Source organism: Lepisma saccharinum, chromosome 10 (assembly GCF_977018435.1).
Source record: "Lepisma saccharinum chromosome 10, izLepSacc3.1, whole genome shotgun sequence".
Lineage (NCBI taxonomy): Eukaryota > Metazoa > Arthropoda > Insecta > Zygentoma > Lepismatidae > Lepisma > Lepisma saccharinum.
Genome location: NC_139238.1, coordinates 11,547,400 through 11,572,012, shown reverse-complemented (window position 1 = coordinate 11,572,012; position 24,613 = coordinate 11,547,400). Strand labels below are relative to the sequence as shown.

Genomic DNA, 24,613 nt, shown 5'->3' with positions numbered 1-24,613 from the left:
ATTATCATTTTATATAAAATATGTAACACCTACATTGTGAAGGAAGCTCATCATTTCCCGGCGACATGAGCTAGCGCTGTATTGGCAACACTGTACAGTTTCTCCATAAGCGCCGTTGTGTCTTCTGAACGTGAAAACGACTCTAGAAGGAATTCTAAACATATGCAATTTTTCAAATTTTGGAATATCATAGCGGTTTTTTGCAAGGAGAGGAAGTTTCGAAAAAAGCTGCCATCATGTCAGCCAAAGGACAAGCCGAGCCATAACCATGAATAAAAGTAGTTTTACATGGGATGTTGCTATAATTCACACTCAATCCTATAAAAAGTGATTTGCAGCAAAGAAAAATAGCGTATCTTACATCATATTCAGCTTTATTATACATTACTGAACAGTTTCAGTAAAGAATTTAGTACAATCTCTGTGACGGTCCCATAGAAGACTTTATGTGCAGTGACCTCACGTTCTGCCAGTGCTTCTTCAGCAAAGACACAAGGAAGTTGATTGACAAGTGGACATTCTGCACCAATTCATCTACATTCATGTCAACGTGGCCCACAGCAACTGACAGACACAGCACCTAGAGAAGAAAGAAAAGTGACTGCAGTGCAGATAGCAAATCACATATCCACATTGAAAATAGGAACAGCATTTCTTTACGTAAAGCACAGATTTATATTAAAAAATATAAATATTTAAGCTTTAAAAGGCCAGCTGGTACATGTGTGTACCAGCATCATGAGGCAATAATTAAAGTGTCATTTCTTAAATGTTACTATTATTAACAAGCGGAGCTTGAAAAAGCCCTGTAATATTATGGATTAGATTTATAAAAATTGCTCTCACTCCTAAACCTATGGATTTTTTAAAAATATTAAATAAATTTTACATGCAACAATGATCAGGGGTGCCACAGGAGGAAGGGGGGGCAGATTTTTGGGGGCGGGTTCAATTCAAATAATACAAAATTCAACGTTTATATATATTTTTCAAAATGTATGTAAAACTTTTGCACCTTAAATGCACCATAATATTTTGCACCTTAAATGCATCAGTTAGATAACGAAAAGATATGTGTTTAAAGGGGGAGACATGAGACTAGCTGTTGCATTTGCCCGCTCAATTCTAGCCACTGAAAATCTTTGGTATCGGTAAAAGAAAATCAACCGATACTCACCGATGGCGATACCAATACATCGGTATCGGCTCAACCCTAGTTAATATACATAACATACACTATACATTTCTTTCATATATTCAATCAGTATTAGTATATGTATTGGTACTAATTTAACATTTTTCTGGAGTCTGGTACAACACAGGGTATTCAAAAATATAGACCAACACTTTGATAGGGCCCCATGCTTTAAAAAAAAACACTTGGAGGACATGTTTCCACTTGTAAATTTGGACGTTTTCCGATTAAATTCCACAGCCTTTATTACCTGAGGATGCAGCTTCTGGGACAGAAATGGTAGTGTGTCGCTGCTTTGTTTGCTACCATGTGATCAAACAAAGCTGTGGCACACTAACATCTCCATCACAGAGAGTGCATCATCAGTTAATGAAGGCAGTGGAAATTAATCTGAAAACATCCATATTCGCAATGTGGGAAGACCGAACTTCACGTATGACATAGATATACACATTGTTTTGTAATTTAAGTATGTCACACACCTTCATATGTATACAGATGAGTGAAAAGAAATACAAAAACGTACTTTTCAAGAAACATGTTAATTGCTGCCTGGTGGTGTTTGTAAGACATGCATACCAGCAGTGGCAGCGATTAGGGTAGGTAGTTGCCCCCCCCCCAAACTTTTGTCCCCCACTATGCTAAATCATATCTACAAAGGGAAATGTACCGTCTTTGTACCCCCTTTTTGGCACCTCAGGGCATTTATCAATATGTATAAATTCAATAGAATTTGGATTGATGAAAGTTGCAATTTTTCACGTCTACGGAGAAAAATTCAAGCAGATTTCACGCATAATTCACGGAGCCAATAATTCACGCAGGATTCCCGGTGAGTAGCCACCCTGGTACTAATAAAAATAGCAAAATTGTTAGGATACTAATGAGTAGACAGAAAAGACTCTGGTATGTTGGTCAGTCCATATCAAGCCTATCAGTAACCACCAGAGCAATAAAGATACAGATTTGTGGGCTGATATGGGTACCACAAAATAGCTCAATGCAATATAAATTAACTGGACAAACCTGTCTGACTGAGAGACAACTGATCTAAAATTTTCTAAAGTTAAAGATCTTGAATGTAGAAGTATGACTACTATGGGATTTCTTTTTTATTATAGCCCTATTAAAAAGAAGAATTTTATTACATCTTAAAATTTTGTGAACCACGAAATCATTATATAATCAATCCCCCCCTTCTGGTAGTTCGCCATGCATTTTCAAATGTGGGTAGTAGTTCCATGGCAGCTCAGGCAATCTCTGAACTATACTTTGATTAGTTAAATTCTCAATTGAGTCGTCAAGAAGAAAGCTACAGAGATTTTGTCCAGAATATGAAACTCAAAATGTCCATGCCATGTGGACAATGGAGAGGATCCCATCCCATACGTACCTGGGAGCAATGTATTTCCAGGCAACACACACGCACAATTCCCATTCACAGAAACAAAAATGTTGAAGATAGCAATTACCTTTTTCATCTGGAACTTGATGGTGGCCTTCACTTCATCTACCTTCTGTACCATTGACTCTTGATGAGTGAGAAGACCAGGAAACTTGCCAGCCTTGTTCAGACCAGGTCCAAGCAGCCTGGGGATCTGCTTAATGAGGGCCTCACTCGCCAAAAAGGCATCATACTTCTTCGCTGAAATTATAAATGTATCACCTTAGACAGGGATATACAAATACAAGGCCCCCTAGTAGTTGAATTTTCAAATTCAGTTCTAAAGGGGAAAAAAATTACTACTAAGAGTTAACTTCAAGAAATTTCCATCAGATTTTTTTAAAAAATAACCAAGACAAGGAAGTATTTTTAATGTTTGCGTGTCTTCTGCATTACGGGTATCATTAAATCAGAATAATGACTTTTTCTGGTCAAATTTTAAAATCTGCAACAATATGGTAAAGTTTGCCATATATTAGAAAATTATTGCATAGTTATCCGTGCAGTCACAAGTTAGGATGGCCAGTCCGGCACAAGAATTACTTTAAATCCAATCTTATAGTTATTAATAAACTAAAACATTGTAAGGTCACATTCTTGGATTCAAGGATTTCTTAGCCCATATTTGTGTTTCCATAAACATTAGAAGCATGTACAGAATGGAAAACATTTATTTCTTCCTAACACTGTGAAAACCTCAAAATATATACACACTGGAACTCAGATTTTACACTTTCCCTGCATCATACATTCAAGCTTGATGGTCCCAACATAGCAAAATATTATAAAATATACCTACATCTTACATTTTCCCAAAATTTAAATTGTTTTTCTTGCAGTTTGGTTCCCTGAAAAACATAAAATCGAGGTTCCACTGTATTATTCTCCCCTTGAGGTGACTGTTTTTTGCATTTCCGAAATAAAAACTAATTTCTAAGGAATCCCACATATTTAAAAAAATGAAAACTTAAAACAATGTAGCAATTTTAATACATGATCATTTGAAATTTTCTGACTGTTCAAGATTCTTAAGATTGGGGAAGTCTTTTCTCAAAGTTGGGATCAGGATAGGATTTTCTTTTTACAGATTCCACAACCAACACTTTTTCATTGTGCACACCTGTATTTAGACATGCATATTTAGTTTGTGACAAACAAAATGTGCGATTACATGATGCAATGTTCATTTTTCATGTTTTTGAAGGTGAGAGGCAAATTTTCCTATTAAATCACTTCCATGCCATTTGACAATGGTTTAAAACCCAACTATATAATTTCTAAGAGAGATTTCACACAAACATGTTGCTTTAAGATTTCACCAATCAAACACATGCTTGTGTGACCGGTCATGCACTGTAACTACTGCAAATCTCTCTCCGACAAAACAGTATTCAGCTGGTGATGACACTACTACATTACATATTTTTAAGGGTAAAAAATAAACCTACAAAGCTTTTTGACCAGTTTCTTGTTTTTATTCAGCTTCTTCAGAGCCTCTACATCCATGTATGGGACGTTGTTGGTCTTGGCTTGGTCACAATGCTGCTGGTCCCCCAACACACACACACTCATCTTAGGCCTTGGGATGTACTTTAGCCTTAAATGGTAAACAAAAACAAAAATCACAACATTTGCATATTTTTCTTGATGTAACAAATGATACTAGATACTTGATGAATATTGGCGTTACTGCTATTGAGAGAAATCAGATTTTATATACAGATACTCAGGAATTAAAATTATTCATTTTATTTTAACAATGCCAAAATCTCAAGAAAACAAGCCAGTGGCAGTCAAAATTCTACAGGTGAGTGGGCATAGTTCACACCTTACCCCAGCCTTGGATATTTTGAGTAAAATTTAAAATGCAAAATGACTGATTGGTTTATTTCACTTCACATTTCTGCCACATTTGGCTAATTGCGAAGATGAGGATTAGTGATGATGATATGGTGAATTTGAAGGATGCTCACAAAGAAGACCCATGCCGGAAATCGAAAGCGGTACACCTGGCATCGTAGCATGCTGTGTCAACCACGGAGATCGGCACAATACAAAATGAGAACAAGCAAAAAAATATATAAGTGTATACTTAACAACAAATTGATTAGAGAGAGAAAATACTTAACTCAAAAACTGTGGCATTTCGTTTTGTTTAAATAAACTCCTCTGAATAGCTCTATTGACATATCTCCACATTTAATTCTTAGCAGAAAAGTGGAGTCCCCTATCTCCAATTTACCGACTTTTAACATCTCACGTAAATTTCATAAATTGGGAGTTAAGTCCATCTGGTTCTCAATGACGAATTTGAAATATAGGATAAATACAGGGTGGGCCACATAAAAGTGGGCATGGTGAGGGTGTACCGTTAGAGACCATTAGAAACACTTCTGGTTATAAATGCTGAAAGTGCTGCTGTTCATCTCTAGGTCTCTTCTGGGCCCTGGTTAGCAGGTTATTGAACTTTCAACATTTATAACCATGTGAATGTTCGAACAGTATACCCTCCGAGGGGCAACATTTATTTCCCCACCCTGTATATCGAGCTACCTATTAGCTCTCATACAGCTTGTGAATAAGGCTAAAAATACAGCTGTATATGCAAACTTACATTTGATCTTGTTCAAATATTAATAGGCAGAGGCACATATTTTTGGTAAATAAAGCAAAATTTCAGTAGAAAAACAGTAATTTCAGGTTGAAAAGCGGTAAATAAAATAAAATTTTTGTTATAGCGGTGAAAAATTTGATCAAAAATGGTGTATAAAATAACACATTTTGGTTTTAAAATTGTGAACATAATCCTAAATTTGATTTAAAAACTGCACCTATTACAAAATAAACATATCCCTTCTAATAGCACATTTATGTAGTTACCCGAGTATTAAGATTATTTCTGTATGTAGTTCATTTTTTGCTTCTCAAAATTTTAATTGCATAACTCTCAGGATAATTCAAACTTCAGAAAGTGTCATGTTGGTAAAATACAACTAATTTTCATGTTGAAAACTCTATTTCGCATTTTGCAGTTCATTTCGTGACAAAACAGGGTAGGAAAATGGAAACATTAACATTAGAATGTGTTATTTCAAATTTCACGTTTTCGTCAAAAATTAAATATGCATGCCCCTATTAACAGATGTACCAACTAAGCTACATATTACACTAGGGTGAATCAAAAAGTTAGTTACACCCGACCCGTGTTCCTGTACTAAGAGATAAAATAATCACGCTTGGTGGCAACACTGTCTGCCATGCTTCAGCTGGTTTAGTAGGAGAGTAGTCACAGTGTGAGTAGGGCACGTCGTATTGAGATGGCGCTCAACATTGAGGTGCGCTCAGTTGTCAGATTTTTGTGGGCACAAGCATAATCGGAGTGAAATCACCGCCAAATTGTCCAAGTGTATGGTGAGAATGCGATGTCATGCCCCATGATCACAAAATGGTGCTAGATGTTCGAAGAGGGAAGATCGAAAGTGAACGACAAACCACGTGTCGGGCAGCCTGCAACTGTGAACACTATCGACAATGCGGAGCATGTGAATGCAATCATTGTTGCTAACCACTGTGTGGAAATTAAAGAGATTTCAAGTGAACTGAACATATCCTATGGTAGTGTGTCTATGCTGATTCGTGATCAGATGGGTTATCGTAAACTGTGCTCTCGCTGGGTGCCACGCTTGTTAACCGACGGGCACAAAAATCAACGTTTTGATGCTGCGGTGTCATTTTTTTGGCATTACTTCACAGATGGTCAGCAGTTTCTGAGCAAAATCATCACAGGGGATGAGTCCTGGGTGCACAAATACACTCCCCGAGACAAAGAGGGCATCCATGGAATGGAGACACAAGGATTCGCCACAACCAAGAACAGTCAATACATAATTTGAGACTAAAGAAGTTGAGAAAAGCCAATTGGAGGTCCGGAAGATGGAGTGATGGTGTTTTAGTTCTTCAAGGCAAAGCTAACCCCACCCCCCCCCCCCCACAAACAGCTAATGTCACACAGGAGTTACTGCAGAAATTAAAGTGGGAAGTGTGGTCTCACCCTCCCTATAGCCCCTATTTGGCACCCTGTGACTACCACGTTTCCGGTCCTCTCAAACAAGACCTGCCGGACCCTGTGACTGAGTGGTTAGCACATAGTGCTGCACCACCAGGGGTCCCGGGTTCGAATCCCGCTCCGGCCTGGTCATTTGTGAATGTCCATTCATCAATTTCATCACTCATCCCCATCTTCTAAAAATTAGCCAAGAGACACAAAACGCAGAGTAAGATAAAGTAAATCAATGACATCGAACAAGACCTAAGGGGTCAGCGTTTCTCGTCAGATGAGGAGGTGCAGGAAGCAACCTCAAAGTAGTTCCAAGAAATTGGATGCAAATTTTACACACAAGGAATCGAAAAACTGGTCACACGATACGGAAAGTGCTTGGAACACTGTGGTGACTATGACTATGTCGAAAAAAGTTAAATGTTCCTGCGTTTATGTCCAATATTTTTTTAAAATGTGTTTTGTTTTTTTTTACAGGTGGTGTAACTTACTTTTTGATTCACCCACACACACACACACACACACACATATATATATATATATATATTGAAGTATGACTCGATTAATGACTTTGGGATCTTTGAGAGGTTTCCATTTTACAATGTTGATTTGCCTATTCTGTCAAGAAGAAAGAAGAGGAATGACAGAGCGAATCTCTCCCCACTTACCTAGATTCGACCATGTTGGGAATCCATTTGAGTCCTTTGTTCGAGGTGCAACTTACTGAGGCATCTCGCACCTTAAGTTATATGCCCCCTCAAACTTTCATGATCCCGTGCCCACTGTACTCGATTCTTATTAGCAACTGACAGCAAGTTTTACCTTGCGGGATGTTTTAAACTGTTCTTGACATTCTTTGTTCCCGCCTCTCAATGGAAGGTCAAAGCATTTACCCTCCACAGAACATCCCCAGAGGATGCAAGGACAGAATTACACACAAAGCGGTATGCAGCTTAAAACAATGAAGCTATTCTCTGTGGAATGCGGCATTGCCAATGAATGGTCGGATCGTCGTTAGAAGTGGAGATGAAAAGTAAAACTTTTACAGATTCAGCTCTGCATCGCTCTTCAATATATATATAAGGCACAAAATGAGAAAGAGTGCCAGAAGGGCAGGTCCAGATCCCTACCACAGCTGGTGAATTCACCCTTCACCCGAAGAATAACCACAGAGCCTTTACCACACCACCACCTTCAACAACTGTTTCCATGTAGCCATAATACATCTATTACCCCACCACACTGACACCTCCACCCACGGTCGATGTTGAAGGTTGTCCTGGGTCAACCCATGACTTTTTGCATTTTGGGTTCTCGAAGTAGATCCATTTTTCGTCCCCAGTCACTATCCGATGCAAGAAAGCAACACTTCACACACTGTTTTTCGCTTTTCCATTTGTCCGTTGTTCAGATGATGTGGGACCCATTTTTCTGCTTTCTGGATCTTTCCCATGGCATGAAGACGATCAGATATGGTTTGGCAACCAACATTTAACATCTCTGTCAGTTGTTGTTGCATTTGTGAATAGTCTTCATCCAACAGTGCTCGCAATTCGGCATCTTGGAATTTTTTCGGCTGGCCCGGGGGGATCTTTGTCTTTAAAGTCGAAATCACCACTTTTGAATCATCGAAACCAACACACACACACACACACGTCTGGCGTTAGGACATTGTCACCGTACGTTTCCACAAGGATACGATGGCTTTCACTCGCGTTTCTCTTTTGATTGAACAAGAAAAGCACATTCTCCTTATTTGGTTTGAAGGTCAATGTTTCCCACACAAACCCAATATCACGATCACCTGCACATCCACGGCATTTTGACAGGTACTGTCCTGGCAACACAATGGCACCAACCCTTGCTTTCAGCGCCGAAATTAAGAATTATTAACCAGCACAGCTGGTAGAAGTTATGAGTCCAGCACGTTATTTTGTGTCTCACACACACACACATATATATATATATATATAGTCACTTCTATTCTAGATTGTAAGTTAATTCATAGGGCTACTGGACATCAGATATTGACAAATTTCTTGTGTTCAAAGTTCATGACTGAAAATGTGAACACAAAAATGTACATGTATAGCACGAATACATGCTCTCAGTGCAATTCCAGAGATAGTTCGCATCATCAATCAGATAATACATGCATCATCACTGAGCACCTCATGCCATAATGCTAAGTTCAATTGGAATTGATTTAAAGTTCACACTTTCATACCAAATACTACACTGAACTTACGAAAGTTCTAATTGAACTACATTTTACATAGTAGCTTTCACTCTCTCCCCACAATTACATCAAGGCCCTGTGATTACTTTCACTTGAATTAATATGGGAAACAATAATTTACATTCACAGACTGAAAATTTTGTCTCAAGAAAGGTACCAAATTACATTTTCCAGTCTTCAATTCCTGTGGAAAGCATTGGTGTGTTTTCTCATGAGTGCATCACATCCGTTTCATAAATTTCATTTCATTTAGAAGTAATGTTTTATGTGGACACTAGCGAAAGGATCAAAATTAATCAAAACTATTGGTAAATTTTAAGGCTGAGCCGACACAGATTTAATCCGATATCAAAGATTTTCAGTGGCTAGAAGAGCGAGGAAAGGCAACAGCTTGAGTGAGGAAAGGCAACAGCTTGCCTCAACATTTGTCTTTTTAAAAGTTTGTTGCGACAGATTGGGAGACCAGCACAGGAAGTTCCATAGCTTTTCCTAGAAACACTGGATAACCCCCCCCCCCCCCTTCCTGGGAAGCAGATGGCAAGATCAAAGGCATAGGCAAGTGAAAGCTGAAGCCAAAACGTGACCATGAAGGCATGTAACTGCTTAGGAAATAAACCACTCACTGCCAATTCTTGCTTGAAGCTCGTGGTCGTAACTAACCGTCCCGCTAATGCCGGGTCATGTAGTTGTGGAGTTCTTGGAAAAGAGGGGTGAAGATCACCTTGAAATTAGTTTTGTTTTATCACTTTCAACAGGGAAGGGGATTCAGCAATTTCTTCTTGTAATCTTAATTTCTTCTTGTAATCTTCTCTTCTGTGTGGCTGCCCACATCGGCCAATGAGGGTTATTTATTTCCACAGAGATCAAATTGGAAACATACGGCTTTGAATGAAGGAAGATTGAGTTTTTGTTTCAAGTCCACTTTATACACAGATAAGCTAATTGGGACTGGACCTACATTTTAAAGTGGGACCCGAACCACTATGTGCCTCCACTGAGTATCGAACCCAGGATCTATTGATTACAAGGCAACAGCATTACCGCTACACCATTGGGGAGGTCACTCCAAAGATTTATGTACACCACTACTTACAATAATTTACATAAAATATTTATCAGGAACTTTACTTTAATGAAATGGACGTACTATCATTCTTTGATGTTATTCAATAAATATTGAATTTTTTACTTTTTTCTTACATTAATTTCCCTGTCATGACATTGTTTTTACACAAATTTTAGCAGTCAACTATAAGTAAGGCAGATAATGAATATTTGCTGTTTTATCTGATTTTATAGCATCTTTTAATATTTATGTAATAATAATTTTTAGTCAAGAAACAAAGAACAAAATAGGTAGTAACATTTGTCTTTCCTCTGTTTCTTAGTCTGTGGTTACATACAACAATACTCCATACTCAGAGAAATTAAGTACTAATTAATTTACATATTATTAAGAATCGACCTATAATTATATTAACGTATAAAATAAAAACACTTTTATTATTATATTTCCGAGACACTTGGATCAGACTGGCTCCCCGAATTCTAGATACCTGCCTGGTGATGTGAAGAGTTACTATGACTCAGTAACTATCCTTTGTTATTTTATACTCGAATTATACAAGCATTGGTATCGGTAGAGATCGATCATGGTATCTGTATCGGCAAATGGTGGTATACTCAGCTCTAGTAAATTTGCATCCTAGGTCAAACTGGGAATTATTTTTTCACAAAAAAATTCTTGTGCAACATCCTCGTAGCAAATCAAACATTTTATTCAGCACAATGACTATATAACAGGGTGGCCACTCTAGGACCTTGATAAAATTAAAGTATAATTCTCAGTTTTCAAGGTGAACTTTCCAAAAATTCAAGGGTACAAGCAAATGTTTTCTCTATTTAAACCTTACATATTACTGCCTCACAGTACACACACAAATATATTTACAATATAAAGGGACTGTGCAATTCCAATTCGTTTCAATTAAACTGTATGGTATATATAACAACATGCAGTTTAAATTTGGCATTTCACATCCTCAAACTCCAAATACATCTACAAACACAAGTCACAAATGCTACAGGATATATTAATTTACAAAAATTGTGTAATAATTTTAAGACTCAAATTGACAATCAACTTCAAGATATCTTGCAATAATCTTGTCTGTCAGATAAGATTTGTTCTGCAGAGGACACTAACAAAACAAACTGAGAAAATTAGGTTTTATTGTCCAAGCAGCTTTCTTTGGTTATTTCTTCCTTAATAACAATAAAAACTGATCTGTGGAAAACTTGTCTCAATGCATTAATAAATTCTTGTAAATGCAATGGGATTTGGATAAAGTTTCAATTTTTCACATATATGGAGGAAAATTTACGCATAATTCCAGGTGAGTAGCCACCATGTATAAGCAAAGGTCATATGGTAACATAATACGGGGAAGAAAACATACAGTGCACATCTTAGTATTTAAATATTTAAGCAATCGCAGAAAGCCAATACGAGAAAGAATGAGAATGAAATCTTGTTCAAATACTACAAGGTGTAATGATTATGCTACACATATATATATTTTAGGCTGTTCCTTTTCTAAAGAGAGTTCAAAGAGGGAAATAAGGATAATCAAGATGTTTAGACCAATTTCTAGTGTTCAAAGGAAGATTGTGATGCAAAATGTGAATAAACACACATTTAAGTGTATAGAGGCTCTAATACATGCTCTCAGGGCAATTCCAGACGCAGTTTACATCATCAATCAGATAATACATGCATCATCAGTGAGCACATAATGCCATAATGCTAAGTTCCTTAAGTCTAGTTGTAAATGTTTAAATTCTTATGTACACAACACTTTCATGCCAAGCAGTAGACTGAACTTAAAAGTTCAAACTGGTGTGTCAAAGGATCAAGATTACTCAGAACTTACTAAAGACAGACCACTTAAAACAAACCCCACCGACAAAAATTGATTTTTAGAAGCAGAACTGGGAATTCATTTTTACAAAAGTCAACTTGTATCCAACACCACCATAGGAAAGAACATTTTATTCAACACAATAAGCAATAAGATGATTTTTTTTTATTATTTGACTAAAAAAAATAATTCATGGTAAAGGGAATAAAAAATGCAGTTGATAATTAGAATATGTACGCAAGTACTGAAATTATATCCTCGAAAAATACTTGTAAATGTTAGATTAATTTCGGTCGCCTCTGCCACCATCCACTTGGGAAGCTCACTCAATGCTTCACTGTTTGGTTGACTTCCGGTTCCTCTTGTTTACTCGCTTACCGCTAGGTGCGCTGATGTAACCAGTTCGTCTGCTGTGTGATAGGTTTGAGATGTTGCAAAAGTGGGAGCCAAACATGATGTGCCTGACTACTGCCGATATTCAGCTCGTGCGGGAAGTGCATAATAGCGTGCATCTCCTTGATCTTTGTGTCAATCATTGTGTGTGCTGTATGCCTAACTGAAACATTTTGGATCCCATGTTTGTTCAACTTCAGGTGCTTTGCTAGACTGGTGGAGGTGAAGCATCGAGTTTCCCAAGTGGATGGTAGCAGAGGCCACCGAAATTAATCGAACATTTACAAGTAAGTTTTGCGGAAATCATTTCAGTACTCACGTACGCATTCTAGAAAATTATGTTTAAAGTACCATAAGAAAAGAATATACGGTAACAAACATGATACGGAAAAGAAAAGAGCTTGAAATTGTGATATTTAAACATTTGAGCAATTACACAGAGCAAATGCAAGACGAAAGAGAAGTTTTAACAAGCAACATCTTGACAAATCGCAGAATGAAGAAAAAACTGAAGGGTTATTTTCCATTCCTGATCTCAGTGTAAATTGTGAGTGCCCAATTGAGTTCCTACTACAAATAGAAACACAGGATACATACATACAACGGCCTCTCAGCTGCTACAGTTTGCAAAGAAGCTGCAACCACGATTGAATTTGCAAATTTACATTTCAATGATTAACTTCACTTTTCTAGAAGGGACACTCACAAAGAACAAACATGTTCAGGGTAGGATTTGAACCCAGGACCCCTGACCTAATGGCATGTTATTCTAACTACGGAGGTAGGCAAATTTATTGTGTTCAAAGTAACATATATGGTGCAAGATGTGAAAAGCATACACCAGTTATTGTATGCTCTCAGTGCAATTCCAGAGGCAGTTTACATCACCAATCAGATAATACATGCATGCATCATCACTGAGCACCTAATGCTAAGTTGTTTGAATTGTTATTCATTCTAAATTCACACACAATAGTTATACCTGAACCCGCATACTACAGTATTGATAGCTTTCACTAGCTTACAAATTCTGCCAAGACTCTGGTATTTGGATTTTGTTAATTTTACTTTGCTTTTTTTGCCACTTTGGCTAATTAAATTCATGAAGGGACATTCACAAAAAACACTCATGTCTGCTCAGGATTTGAACCTTGGATCCCGGCATCGTAGCATGCTGTGGTGACCACTTCATGACGGAGGTCAGCCTGAGAGTGTGGGAATAGATTTACTTAAATGTGGAAATTTTTACACATGTAGGAAAATCATTAAATTACACTTTTGTTAATATTCTTCAATTTCTAGGTTAAGCAATGTTCTCTCATACACCATGACAATGGGTATGAATAGTGACTCATTTGGGTTCCAATTGAAGTTCCTAGTAGAATTTGAGATAAAAGGGAAGAGATATCCAGCTGCCTCAGGCCAAACAGTTTGCAAACAAGGCTACAATTATGAGGAGATTCCAGCATTACGCGAGACATCGACACAAAATATAAGGTTTTGGACATGCCATTGGATTAAAATATTCATAATTACATAGAATCATGAAGAACTTTGTGACATCTTCTAAGAAATGGGACAAAAAAAAAGTATTAATGAAAATGTGTTGTGTGTGTCGCAGTTGAGAACTGTATGAAAGTTTGACTTCATCTGTCTGTGAAACAAAGGCTAAACATGCTAATAATTTTTGTTGGCAAAATATGGAAATTACAGTGGAACCCCAATTTTATGTTCCCGGTTTTCTTAATTTTCTGTATTATTATTTGATCTTGATGGTCCCAACATAGCAAAAGATAAGATTTTCCTAGATTTTACATTTTCAGTTCTTTCAGCTGAAAAACTTTACATTGAGGTTCCACTGTATATACATTCACGAACATTAAATCTCAATGCAATTAATAATAATATCCAGGTTGATTCACTTTGTACCACTTTTGATGGAATACCTCTATGACAATTTGCAAACTGAAGTTTGTCCTTGCTCAATACGAGGTGTACCAACTACATTATACATATGGGCAAATCCTGGTTACGGTTGTGACACAAAGTACACCTTCATCAGGTGGTTACAATTATTTTGTCTTCTGAAAACATTAAGAATTTTTTTTTCGTGTTTAGCATTCACCTAAAGGTACAACATGGAACATTAATTTGTTCACATTTAATGTTGTACTTATTACAAAAATATTAGTTTGTTGTTGTTATGGTTGTGATGCGATTGGTGACATTTTTTCCCTCTTAATCACTTCACATTTTGTGCTCCTTAAAGAAAAATACCAAAATGAAAAAATGTAAAATGTTACAACAGATATACAGTTAACTGCACTGGTCTAAACAATTAGGGGAGCAAGCAAGAAATACCAAAACCAAAGTTGGAAAGTCAAAAGTAGCAATGTATGTTGATGAAGTGAGTGTGTCCTCAACCAGTACAATACATGTCTATTGAGTCATTAGCACAACAGAGTTCTAGGGGTGATTTCTGCAAGGTACTGCACAAAATCATCTAATATGACAATATAAAAATGTCAACAAGCTTTCACAGATATAGCCATAGCATTGCAATTTCTTGATTTAATTAATTTTTTTCACTATATTACTGAAGTAGACATTCCCATGCTTTAATTTTTATACATGGCATGTGCATATTGAAAATATTTTATTTTTTTGTTTGGTATCACCACTTCTCAGGATTTGCCCATATATAAATTAGGTCACTCCAAACAGACCTTGAATTTGTGTTCAGAGTAAAATCTATGATGTAAAATGTGAACTAATAGATGCTCTCAGAACAATTCCAGAGCACTTTTACATCATTAATCAGATAATACATGCATCATCATCACTGAGCACCTAATCACAATGATAAGTTGTTTGAAGTTCAATTGCAATTCATTCAAAGTATACACACAGAGACACACACACCAAGCAGCACACTGAACTTACCAAAGTTCTAACTGGATCTACATACTAACGGTAGCTTTCACTACCTCCCCAATTATTTTAAGACCCTGGGTGCAGGTCCGCTTGAGTGAAATCAAGCTCCCTGACATGGGGAAGAACACTTTAGGTCAACCAATGAAAATTTTGTATGTAAAAACGTGTCATATTGCACTGTTCTTTTCCACTCTTCAATTAATGGGGAAAGCTCTAAAGGTCAACTCATGTACAAAAGCAATAGCATGGGCCCAAACTTTCTTTATTGCAATTTCATCATGCTACAAATGCATTTTTAACATGGTTCGATTTCGATTTACTTCTGTTAACACATACTGTGGAGTGTTGGCTATTATTTAAGATTTTGTTCACTATATGCTTTCGTAGTTAGAGCAGGAAGGCCAGGTTTCGTTCTCTTAGCATTAACGTAAAGTCCCTAAATGCATTCTAGTAACATTCAGATTTACTTCCATATTAATTCCCACTAGACTACAATACTTAACGGAAAATACATTGACCATGGGAAGCACACATTCTTGCATAAAGTAATTTTTCGAAATCCAAACAGTGCTCATTACTTTAAGGAAGGTTCAAATTTCATGTGACAATGATTGCCAAAGTTCTCCTATAATTTAAACCATGTCTGGAATGAAATGAACCCAAATTTTAATTTCTGGGTGCCATATTTGTAATAAAAAAATAATATGCACCTTGTACTGTGTTTACACAAGTGGCATATAGGACACAATAGTGCTTCCATCATGGAACCACACACTAGCTCTGTCCGAAATATCCAAAAAGCAGGCTTGAAGTACAGTCTTCTCGGAAGTGCAATTTTGACATAATTCTGGAATATTTTGAAACAAAACTTGATTGTTCCCTTCATTGACAGGAACAATAACCTGCTAGTATTAATCAATATTACAATTTTCAAGCATCCAAATCAATGCAAGCAGCGAGACCATTTTGCAAAGACATTGGTTCAAAGTGGTTTAGGCTCAGAAAATGACCAGATGTTGTTAAAACACCAGCTTTTATGCATGCTTCGCTCATAACATTGAAGAATGGAAATAGTTTAACTCATCTGCAACGTTTGAACATGTAAACCTTTTACAATGTTGACCTACAGCATTCTAAGTCAGGTAATCAACATACTTCACAGTGCCTGAAAATCTCTTATCCTTCTGAGGATCATAGTTCTTCAAACCAATCTGCAGCTCCACAGTTTCCAGGAACTTCCGCTTCTTGTCCTTCGAGTGCTGGAGGACGGCATTGACAGTTTCGTACAGGGTTTGCTTTGATACCTTTGAACTGAAAAGGAGAAGACATTCATTTGTTAGCACTTGGAACAAAAAATATTAAGAACTGCATTTGCGACCAGTGTGCTCAGTGCCACTTTTACCTCCAACGTACACTCTCCTCGATTAGCACTCTGGCCGTTCGTTTCTCAATACAGTGTATTTGTAAAAGAAGCAATTCAATTTACATGACTGGATTGCAACAACACCCTAAGTTTTATACCTTATGAAGAAGCACCTAAAAATGTTAGTGAAAAGTGACCCTGTACAAGTATACATCTTTGGGTAAGCAACTTTACACTCTACATAACACACGGAATATTCATATGTATGGGACTTGAAGCATAAAAATAAACATTGCCTGGCTAGCAAGTGTAATTTTTCGATTGCTTTTAGTATTCATTTGCACTTTCTAAATGAATGTAGATAGAAATTTGGTGATGGTGGCCACTGTGTATTCGCGAAAAGAGATAAAATGGAATAAAAGCAGGTCCGGTGGCCAGTAGTTGATTTTTGTGTAAAAGTAGTGTGTGAAATGTGCAAATTCCTGGGACTTCGGCAAAATGCTAGTGCAAATCGAAGGTAACTCTTCTAAAAATTCAATATTTGAGAAAATTATATTTGGAGAATTTGTAGCGCTTGGATCTGCAGACTAGATTACAATTCAATTTGCTGGGTTAGAAATGGAGATAATGCTTTTGAAGGAAGAAAACAGTTGGGTTAAATACAGAAATTACACACACACACACACAGTTACTCACAATGATGTTCGTACAGGACAAATATAGTGTTAACCATAATTTACCACATGGTATGGAACATGTTGTTATCATGGTTGATAAGTAATAAACACAAGTTGTGAGTGTGTGCCAAGGCACATTAAAATCGATAGCAGTCAATCAACAAAGGTATTACAGATGCAAAAGAAAAAAGACTTGCCACATTCATGGCACTTTTCTGTTTGTACACTGCAGAGTCAGGCAGGTGTGTGTGTACCCAGCAATCAGATAACGTGAGGTCAGAGGTTACCATACAAGAGCTTTGTTGTTGTGTGTCGTCACTCCATCAGTCATTTCAGTGCAGATCTGAGAGAGGCAATATTGCTATTTAGTAAATCTGGCTTTAAAAGGCTTTCCCAAGAGGAAAATAGGCCACTTAGCGAACAGAACGAACTCCATAGTTCAGTATACCATTAACAAATTTCGATACAGTGGTTCAACACAAAATGTGCAACAAAAGTCAAGAGAAAGGAAACCGTTCCAGCTCGCGGCCCCACCATCCCTTAATGCAGCCCACCTTGGCCCTGCGTACAATTCATGCATGCAATATTATTTATACATTTGTAGTTATCCCGCATTTTCTTATCTCGAAAAACAAGCCCGACTCAACGAAGTTCCCAAGATCCACCTATTTTGCCTGTGCATACACATTCTTGCATTCCATTAAGGTGTAGGTGTGGTATCGACTAAGCAATTTCATTTGACAGTTTAGTTCTGAAGTGCAAGAATATCTTGCTGGTTGGGGAAGGGAAGGGTGCATATTTTTTCGGTTGCCAATGAGTCAGGTCCTCCATTGTGAAGGGTTTACCTTGAAGTAACGTCAATTTTTTAAAAAGTTTTAGACAACGATGTTGATTCCTAAGCCCTGTGGTAGGGTACTAATTTACTATACATCGGACAGATTTTTCCATTTTTACACAAGAAACTACTTACAGTAATAACTTCCTGCAGCATTGTCTAACATCTGGAAGGTGTTTTGTGTGATGTGGGAATGTTTCATAGTGGAAATTCAAGTTTTGTTGATAATTAATTCTCCGACTGACAATAGCCTTTGGCATGTACACATTTGTACATCACGCATCGTGATTGTGTCTTGTTCATGTTCATTAGGTATCCACTGATTCGAACTGTCTGTGTTTGCAACGAAAGTTAGAAACATGATGTGTCATGGATGCGTGGTGAAATTCGTACCGGGTGTGGATGATCCAGTGGATTTTTTAATTTAATTGAACACGGGATCGTGAAGAAAGGAAAGGAATGTCGAAAATGTGGCAGTGAATGTAAGCTACTTGCTAGAAGGAATGGACTGTCGGTATATGACTAATATGATGTGTCGTAGATGCGTGGTAAAATTCAGGTAAGTTTTTCGTATCCTGGAAACGAATTTCTTCAAATTTGAAAGTTTGGGGCTCTTGGGGGCAGGTGACTCTGGCCAATTTCTAAAATGCCTTTAACAGGGACTCTATAGAGAAAGCCGATTAGCCAGAGCGGAGGTGGGGCCACGGTAGTGGGCGGTAGGTCAATTACCCCAGGGGTGGAGCCTGGAATCTGTGGGAAATTTGGACTCAAAAACTTCAAACTAAAATAATTTTTTAGTTTAAATTTCCGACCGATTCCGGGACGGATAGCCCCATGAAACATTACAATTCGTAAAACAATGCAAAAAAGTTAAAAAAAATATATATCAAATGAGCTTTGTTCACAGGTATTCCTTGGATTCCAAAGGTTGAAACACTGCGTAACGAATGAAAATCGACAAAACACAAGCACGACGCACGATTATGTAGGATGGTGTATAAGCTACTCCTTAGGAATGGGCTGTGGGTATATGCCTAATATGATGTGTCGTGAATGTGTGGTGTCTCATGCAAGCGAAAAGACAACGAGAAAGAAGTAGTCGTAATGTGAAAAATTGCAATTGCTTTGATCAAAAAAACGTCAATACACCTTAAGGAATGTTCCGCGAAGCAGATAGGTCAGTACGAATGTCAAAAATTGACGAAACGAAGAAGTTAGGTGTGTCCGAAGGATAGTAAATTTTTTCCAATAACAGAGCTATCGAACTGGAATGTAGACTTTTCAAGTAAAATGGGAGATTGCCTATATTTGTTGTGAAGTGAATAGTGAAAAGCATGTAAATCTGCCCTGATAAGTGAATCCATTCAGAAATGTTTCTTTCTCACTAAATACAGTTGCCAACCTCTGTGGCGGAGTGGTTAACACAGCATGCTAAGACACCAGGGGTCGGGCTGGAATCCCAGCCTGGGTAAAGGTGTTCTTTGTGTGTGTCGTTTCATCATTTTCAGGATATCATCACTCATCGTCGCCATTAGCTAACATTGGCAGAAAAACGATGCTAAATAACAAAAATTAAAACAAAATTAAAAACAAAAAATACAGAAATACATTTGAGGAGAGGATTGACGACTTAGCAGCCAATAGCAACTAACAATTAAAAGTGAATATTGCTGGTTTGGTTGAATTTTCACTCGCAATAGAAAAAAGTATACGGACATCTGTAGGGTAACTCAGTTAGCTGTATTTATTTGTGGATGCGATTCTCATCAAAATGTGACAAGATATTTTTAAGAAACTGGAGGCCATTTCGCAAAAGTACAGTCTCCCTTCGACTCACTAACATATATAATTTATAATTGCAGTCATTTCCCAATTTGTCAGGAATATCAGCAGTCAATCTGTGAACCTCATTTAAATCAATACTTGTCCAAAGTAAAAATACTACTTGATGAATTTGAAGAGAGATTTAAAGACTTCAAAGAGTGCGAATGGCAATTCTCTTGTTCACTGCTTTGCTCCTCTTCTCTTTTGATGCTGTGAATGTGAGACCAGACCTCCTAATGGAACTTATTGAATTACAATGCGACTCGTATTTAAAGAGAAATATCTCTGGGTGGTTGTTTCTAGATCTTTCTCAAATCTCGCAGAGTAACCTCGGAATTTTGCTTCTGGAAGTTTAGTGATTTTGGCAGCACTTGCTCTGGTGAACAGCTGTTCTCCATTATGAAGATTAATAAAATAGCTCAACGACAAAGAACGACTGACAAACATTTGTTGTCTGCAATAAGAGTTTGTTGCTCACAAAAAAATTATGTGGACATTGAGAAAGTAGTATTTTTTTTTTTAAAAAAAAGGCAAATCTCTGTGGACCAAAACTAGAATTATCCATAGAAGGCTTCTTGCCACATTTTTGCCCAATTGTAATCAATTTATAAATATAAAATAATATCACAGACTACGAACAAATGTTTAATTTTATTTCAATAAAACCAATAAGGATTGTAATTAAAATGTTTACTAAAATTACACACATAATTGTGTAATCATTCAGTTCTTAGCAAGGTGATACGTGAAAGGGGGAGGGGGTGAGGGAGAATTCAGCCTTATGGTTTTTGCATCCCCTGCAGTTGCTAATTTATGACACTTAGAATGGGGACTCCGTGTATAATTTTTACAACATATACGGATGATGCAATCACTGGAATCTCCCGTCAAGGGTGACCCCTTACTTTTGGACTTCAAGTGGTAGGGGTTCGAGAGGTGCGGCCAAGTGAATTTTGACATTAACCTTATGTAGCCCTCCTAACGAATTGAGATTGACATGGCTGTCCCAGATTGAGTGTGGCAAAACTATGTCCAGTAACTGATGAAGCAACATGGACACAAATGTGCAATGAGACCATCTGACAGGTTGTGTATAAATATAGATTCCATGGCAAAATAGCACGAAAAAGGCCATTCACAAACAGAAAAAAATGTATCGGCAGAGTCAGATTTGTTAAGAGCATTTACATAAGGATCAAAGTTTTGGGACAAGTTAAACCAAAATAAATCTGCAAGGACCAGATGGTGTGATCAGTGTGTGAAGGATCCATTATGATCTGGGCCTGTATGTCTACTAAAGGAGTTGGGAAAATGCAAGTCATTGGAGGAATCATGGACAAACATGTCTGTAATATCCTGAAGAATAACGTGAAACAAAGTGATTAGTAAATGGGTTTATTACGTGTGTTCACATTCGACCAAAAACTCACATTTGAATAACATATTACAGGCACGACAAAAAAGGCTATGCGGCTCTTAGGCTTACTGTATCCTTTCACCGTAATTAGTGACATCTCAGCCCTCACCTTGACCTTCAAAACATTCATTTCACCCATAATAGAATACTGCTCTTTTGTCTGGTCCATGGCATGTCACACTCAGTTCTCCAGAATCTATTCTGTTCTAACTTTTCCCTTGCTATAGTTTGTTACATTGTTCCTTCATTATGCAATTTTTCAACACATCTCCTGTCCTTTCTAAGGTCTCACTGCAGAACATGGGCTGCTTTTTCCCTCTAAATAGACGAACGAAATTTATATCCCCTGAAAGTATATACCTTCTACTTCCCTTTTCTGGTGTTCCTTTTACGATTACTATTATATTATTGCCCGTAAAAAAAGTTTTTCCTGCTACTAAAAGCAATGCATTTCTCCATTTGTTCGCGTCCATATTGTTTATGCACTCAAGTGTTGTGCGATAAGTGAGACCCTTCATTTCGCGGAATTCGAGTTGATTTGTCGCTCCGGATTCCACACACAGACGCATAGTTTCTTTCATTATTACAGACGAGGAATGCTTACAAGGTTAGGTTAGGCCTGTTAGGTTGGGTTCCAATAGCATAAATACAATGAAAAATGTTTTTCCTGCTACTAAAAGCAATGCATTTCTCCATTCGTTCGTGTCCATATTGTTTACGCAAAGTTTCTTTCATTATTTCTTCGAGGAATGCCTACAAGGTTAGGTTAGGTTTCATTAGCATAAATACAATGATTAATTATTATTTAGGCTAAGTGAACTAAACCTAGCTACCTAACAACATAGGCATTTTTTGCTTTCACTAGATTTGTGCAGGAATATGCCTTTTCCTTCGCTGCTACGATTTCAATACCGCCCAACCTGGACATGTTTTTATCTGTTGTTTTTTTAAGAAAAAAAAATTTCCTCACTTTAAAACTTCCTTTTCCCGATTACTAACTACAAAACGTTACCAAAAAATTATGAACCGCGGGTAACAGTAGTATAAGCCGGAGACTGATTTCTTAAAATTTACAGGAGAAAAGACGAGAAAGTACTTACGGAATTGTGTTCTTGAGGACTTTCTGAAGCCGAGAATATTGTTTTTTAGAATCGTGCTACGTATTTTGCCTGTAAATAAGGTATTTTTCGTCAATCAAGGCATCTCCGTTGTGCGATAGCTCGTGCCGCCATTACCGTTGACTACGTGAATCAAATGTTCCGTGCGTTTGGCTATGTAACCCCCTCACAGTGTAGCAACCACGCGATAGTTTTACAAGATGACGTGTGAGCGGTTTTTTTTCCAATTTAAGGTAAGACTCTAGTTTACGTCTTTTTCCTAAGGAATACGTGTCGTATATCGTTGGAAAGCTTATTTTATAAGGAATTCAACAACGTAAATCCCAAAGCGAGGAAAAATTTCCTGAAGGAGTGAATCGAGAAAAACCGATGTTGTCCGGATATGCGTAATTGAACGTACTGAGGATTTTTTTAGATGATGAAGCACATATTTAGGGGTGAAATGAGTGCTAATGGAACCTAACCTAACAGGCCTAACCTAACCTCGTAGGCATACCTCGACCCTGTGAATGGATAGTGGGGCTATCGTGAACAGAAAGTGTAAAAAGAAAAAGGTACTGACCCGAAGAGATGCCGGGTGCCGCACCACGAACGCAAAGAAGCAATCACCATGCAGATAAGGACGTAAAGTAGAGTCTAGCCTCAATTTTCGCTTAAAAACCTTTTGTGGATAGTTTGTGCGGCATTTATCGGTTCATAAGTTTGGAAACACTGCACATCAGTTGACGATAGACAACGTGAGTCAAAATTTGTGTGCCGAATTAGCAACGACCAATAAATGATAATAATGTTAAAAATAACGCTTTTTCATAGGAAAAAAAGTGATTGCCTAGCTTGAATAATATTCCGCTATGCATATGAGGTAAGTAGCAATGATTTTTATTTGATAACAAACGAGTTTAATGTGTCTCAGGCTTATACTACTGGTACCGAACCACGTTCCTCCTAAGCAGCCCATATTCTGCAGTCTTACCCTTTCTAAACCTACAGACCCCCTATCAGCGCCATTTACTGAATGATTTTACGTATCTTTACAAAATTGTCAATGGCAAAATCCGTTGCAACACACTCCTCCAGGAATTCCACATTCGAGTGCCTATGGGCACAACATGCAACACAAATTATTTTACACAAAAAAGCCTACACTGGAAATTCCAAAACGATCGCACTTCCACAGACTTCTCACTCAACATAACGACCTCCCATCAAATGCTGATGTACTTTCCACAGAGTACGCCTTTCGGTCAACCATCAGAACATTTGTCGCTAAATCATATATTTAATTGTACTATCTTTCTTATTTTTCTTTTCATTGTTACTGATTTCAGTGTAAAATTGCTACGTGCTGCCTATCTGAAATTTTCTCAATAAATAAACAGGATAACGACAGCAAACATACTGCTCAACACAAGGACTGGTTGATTTTCAATGTACCAAAGCACTTGAAAACGACAGCTCAAAGTCCAGATCTGAATCCGATTGAGCATTTATGGCCACTTTTGAAGAAATGTGTCCATAAACATGAGTGCAAGTCAAAAGAACATCTGACGAGGACCGTAGCTTTAGAGTGGGAGGGAATCATATCAGACACCTGCAAGACCTTGGTCACTTCTATGCACAGGAGATGCCAAGCAGTTATTAAGGACAAGGGTGATTATTCTGGTTATTAAATTGCCTCGTTTTGTAACATTCTTATGCTTGTTTTTCTGTTATCATTGCAACTGTAAGAACAGAAATGAGACATCAAAATAGCATATTTGTGCTAAAATGTGCGCTTTTTCATTAATAACGTTTGTGGGGAGGAACAAACGGTTGGAAATAAATCACCATATGTGTTATAATTACATACTTAAAATACTAAGGCTTGTAGTTTTGATTTCTTTTACTTCTCACACTTCATTTGTACGAACAACATTGTGGGTACATGTATTGCGATCCACGTTGTCAGCTGAAACGAGGATAAATGCGCTTCAATCAATAATCGAGCCAGAAACTACAAAGATATTTAGTTTACCGACTTATTTCAATATTTGTCTTACAAATATCTCGATGATTATCTTTGGGGTTTATACTTTTGGATTACACTCACCTCATTTTTCAGGAAACTTGGTTTTCTAGACTCGACACGTAAACTCAGTATGGCAGCTCGTGAATCGTGAAATGAAGAAACGAAAATGAAGGAAACCGAAAACAGCG

At 37.4% G+C, this 24,613-nt stretch overlaps 1 protein-coding gene across 1 annotated transcript; it reads right to left on the bottom strand.

Annotated features, from left to right (window-relative positions):
- Nucleotides 1-357: 357 nt before the first annotated feature.
- On the bottom strand, nt 358-24,613 carry RpL10Ab (ribosomal protein L10Ab). The gene is made up of 5 exons (XM_083129554.1): nt 24,507-24,613; nt 16,339-16,494; nt 4,088-4,236; nt 2,668-2,840; nt 358-580 (listed from the first exon to the last, which is right to left on the bottom strand). The coding sequence occupies exons 1-5, from the start codon at nt 24,509-24,511 to the stop codon at nt 410-412; spliced, it is 654 nt and encodes a 217-aa protein (XP_082985680.1). The 5' UTR covers nt 24,512-24,613; the 3' UTR covers nt 358-409.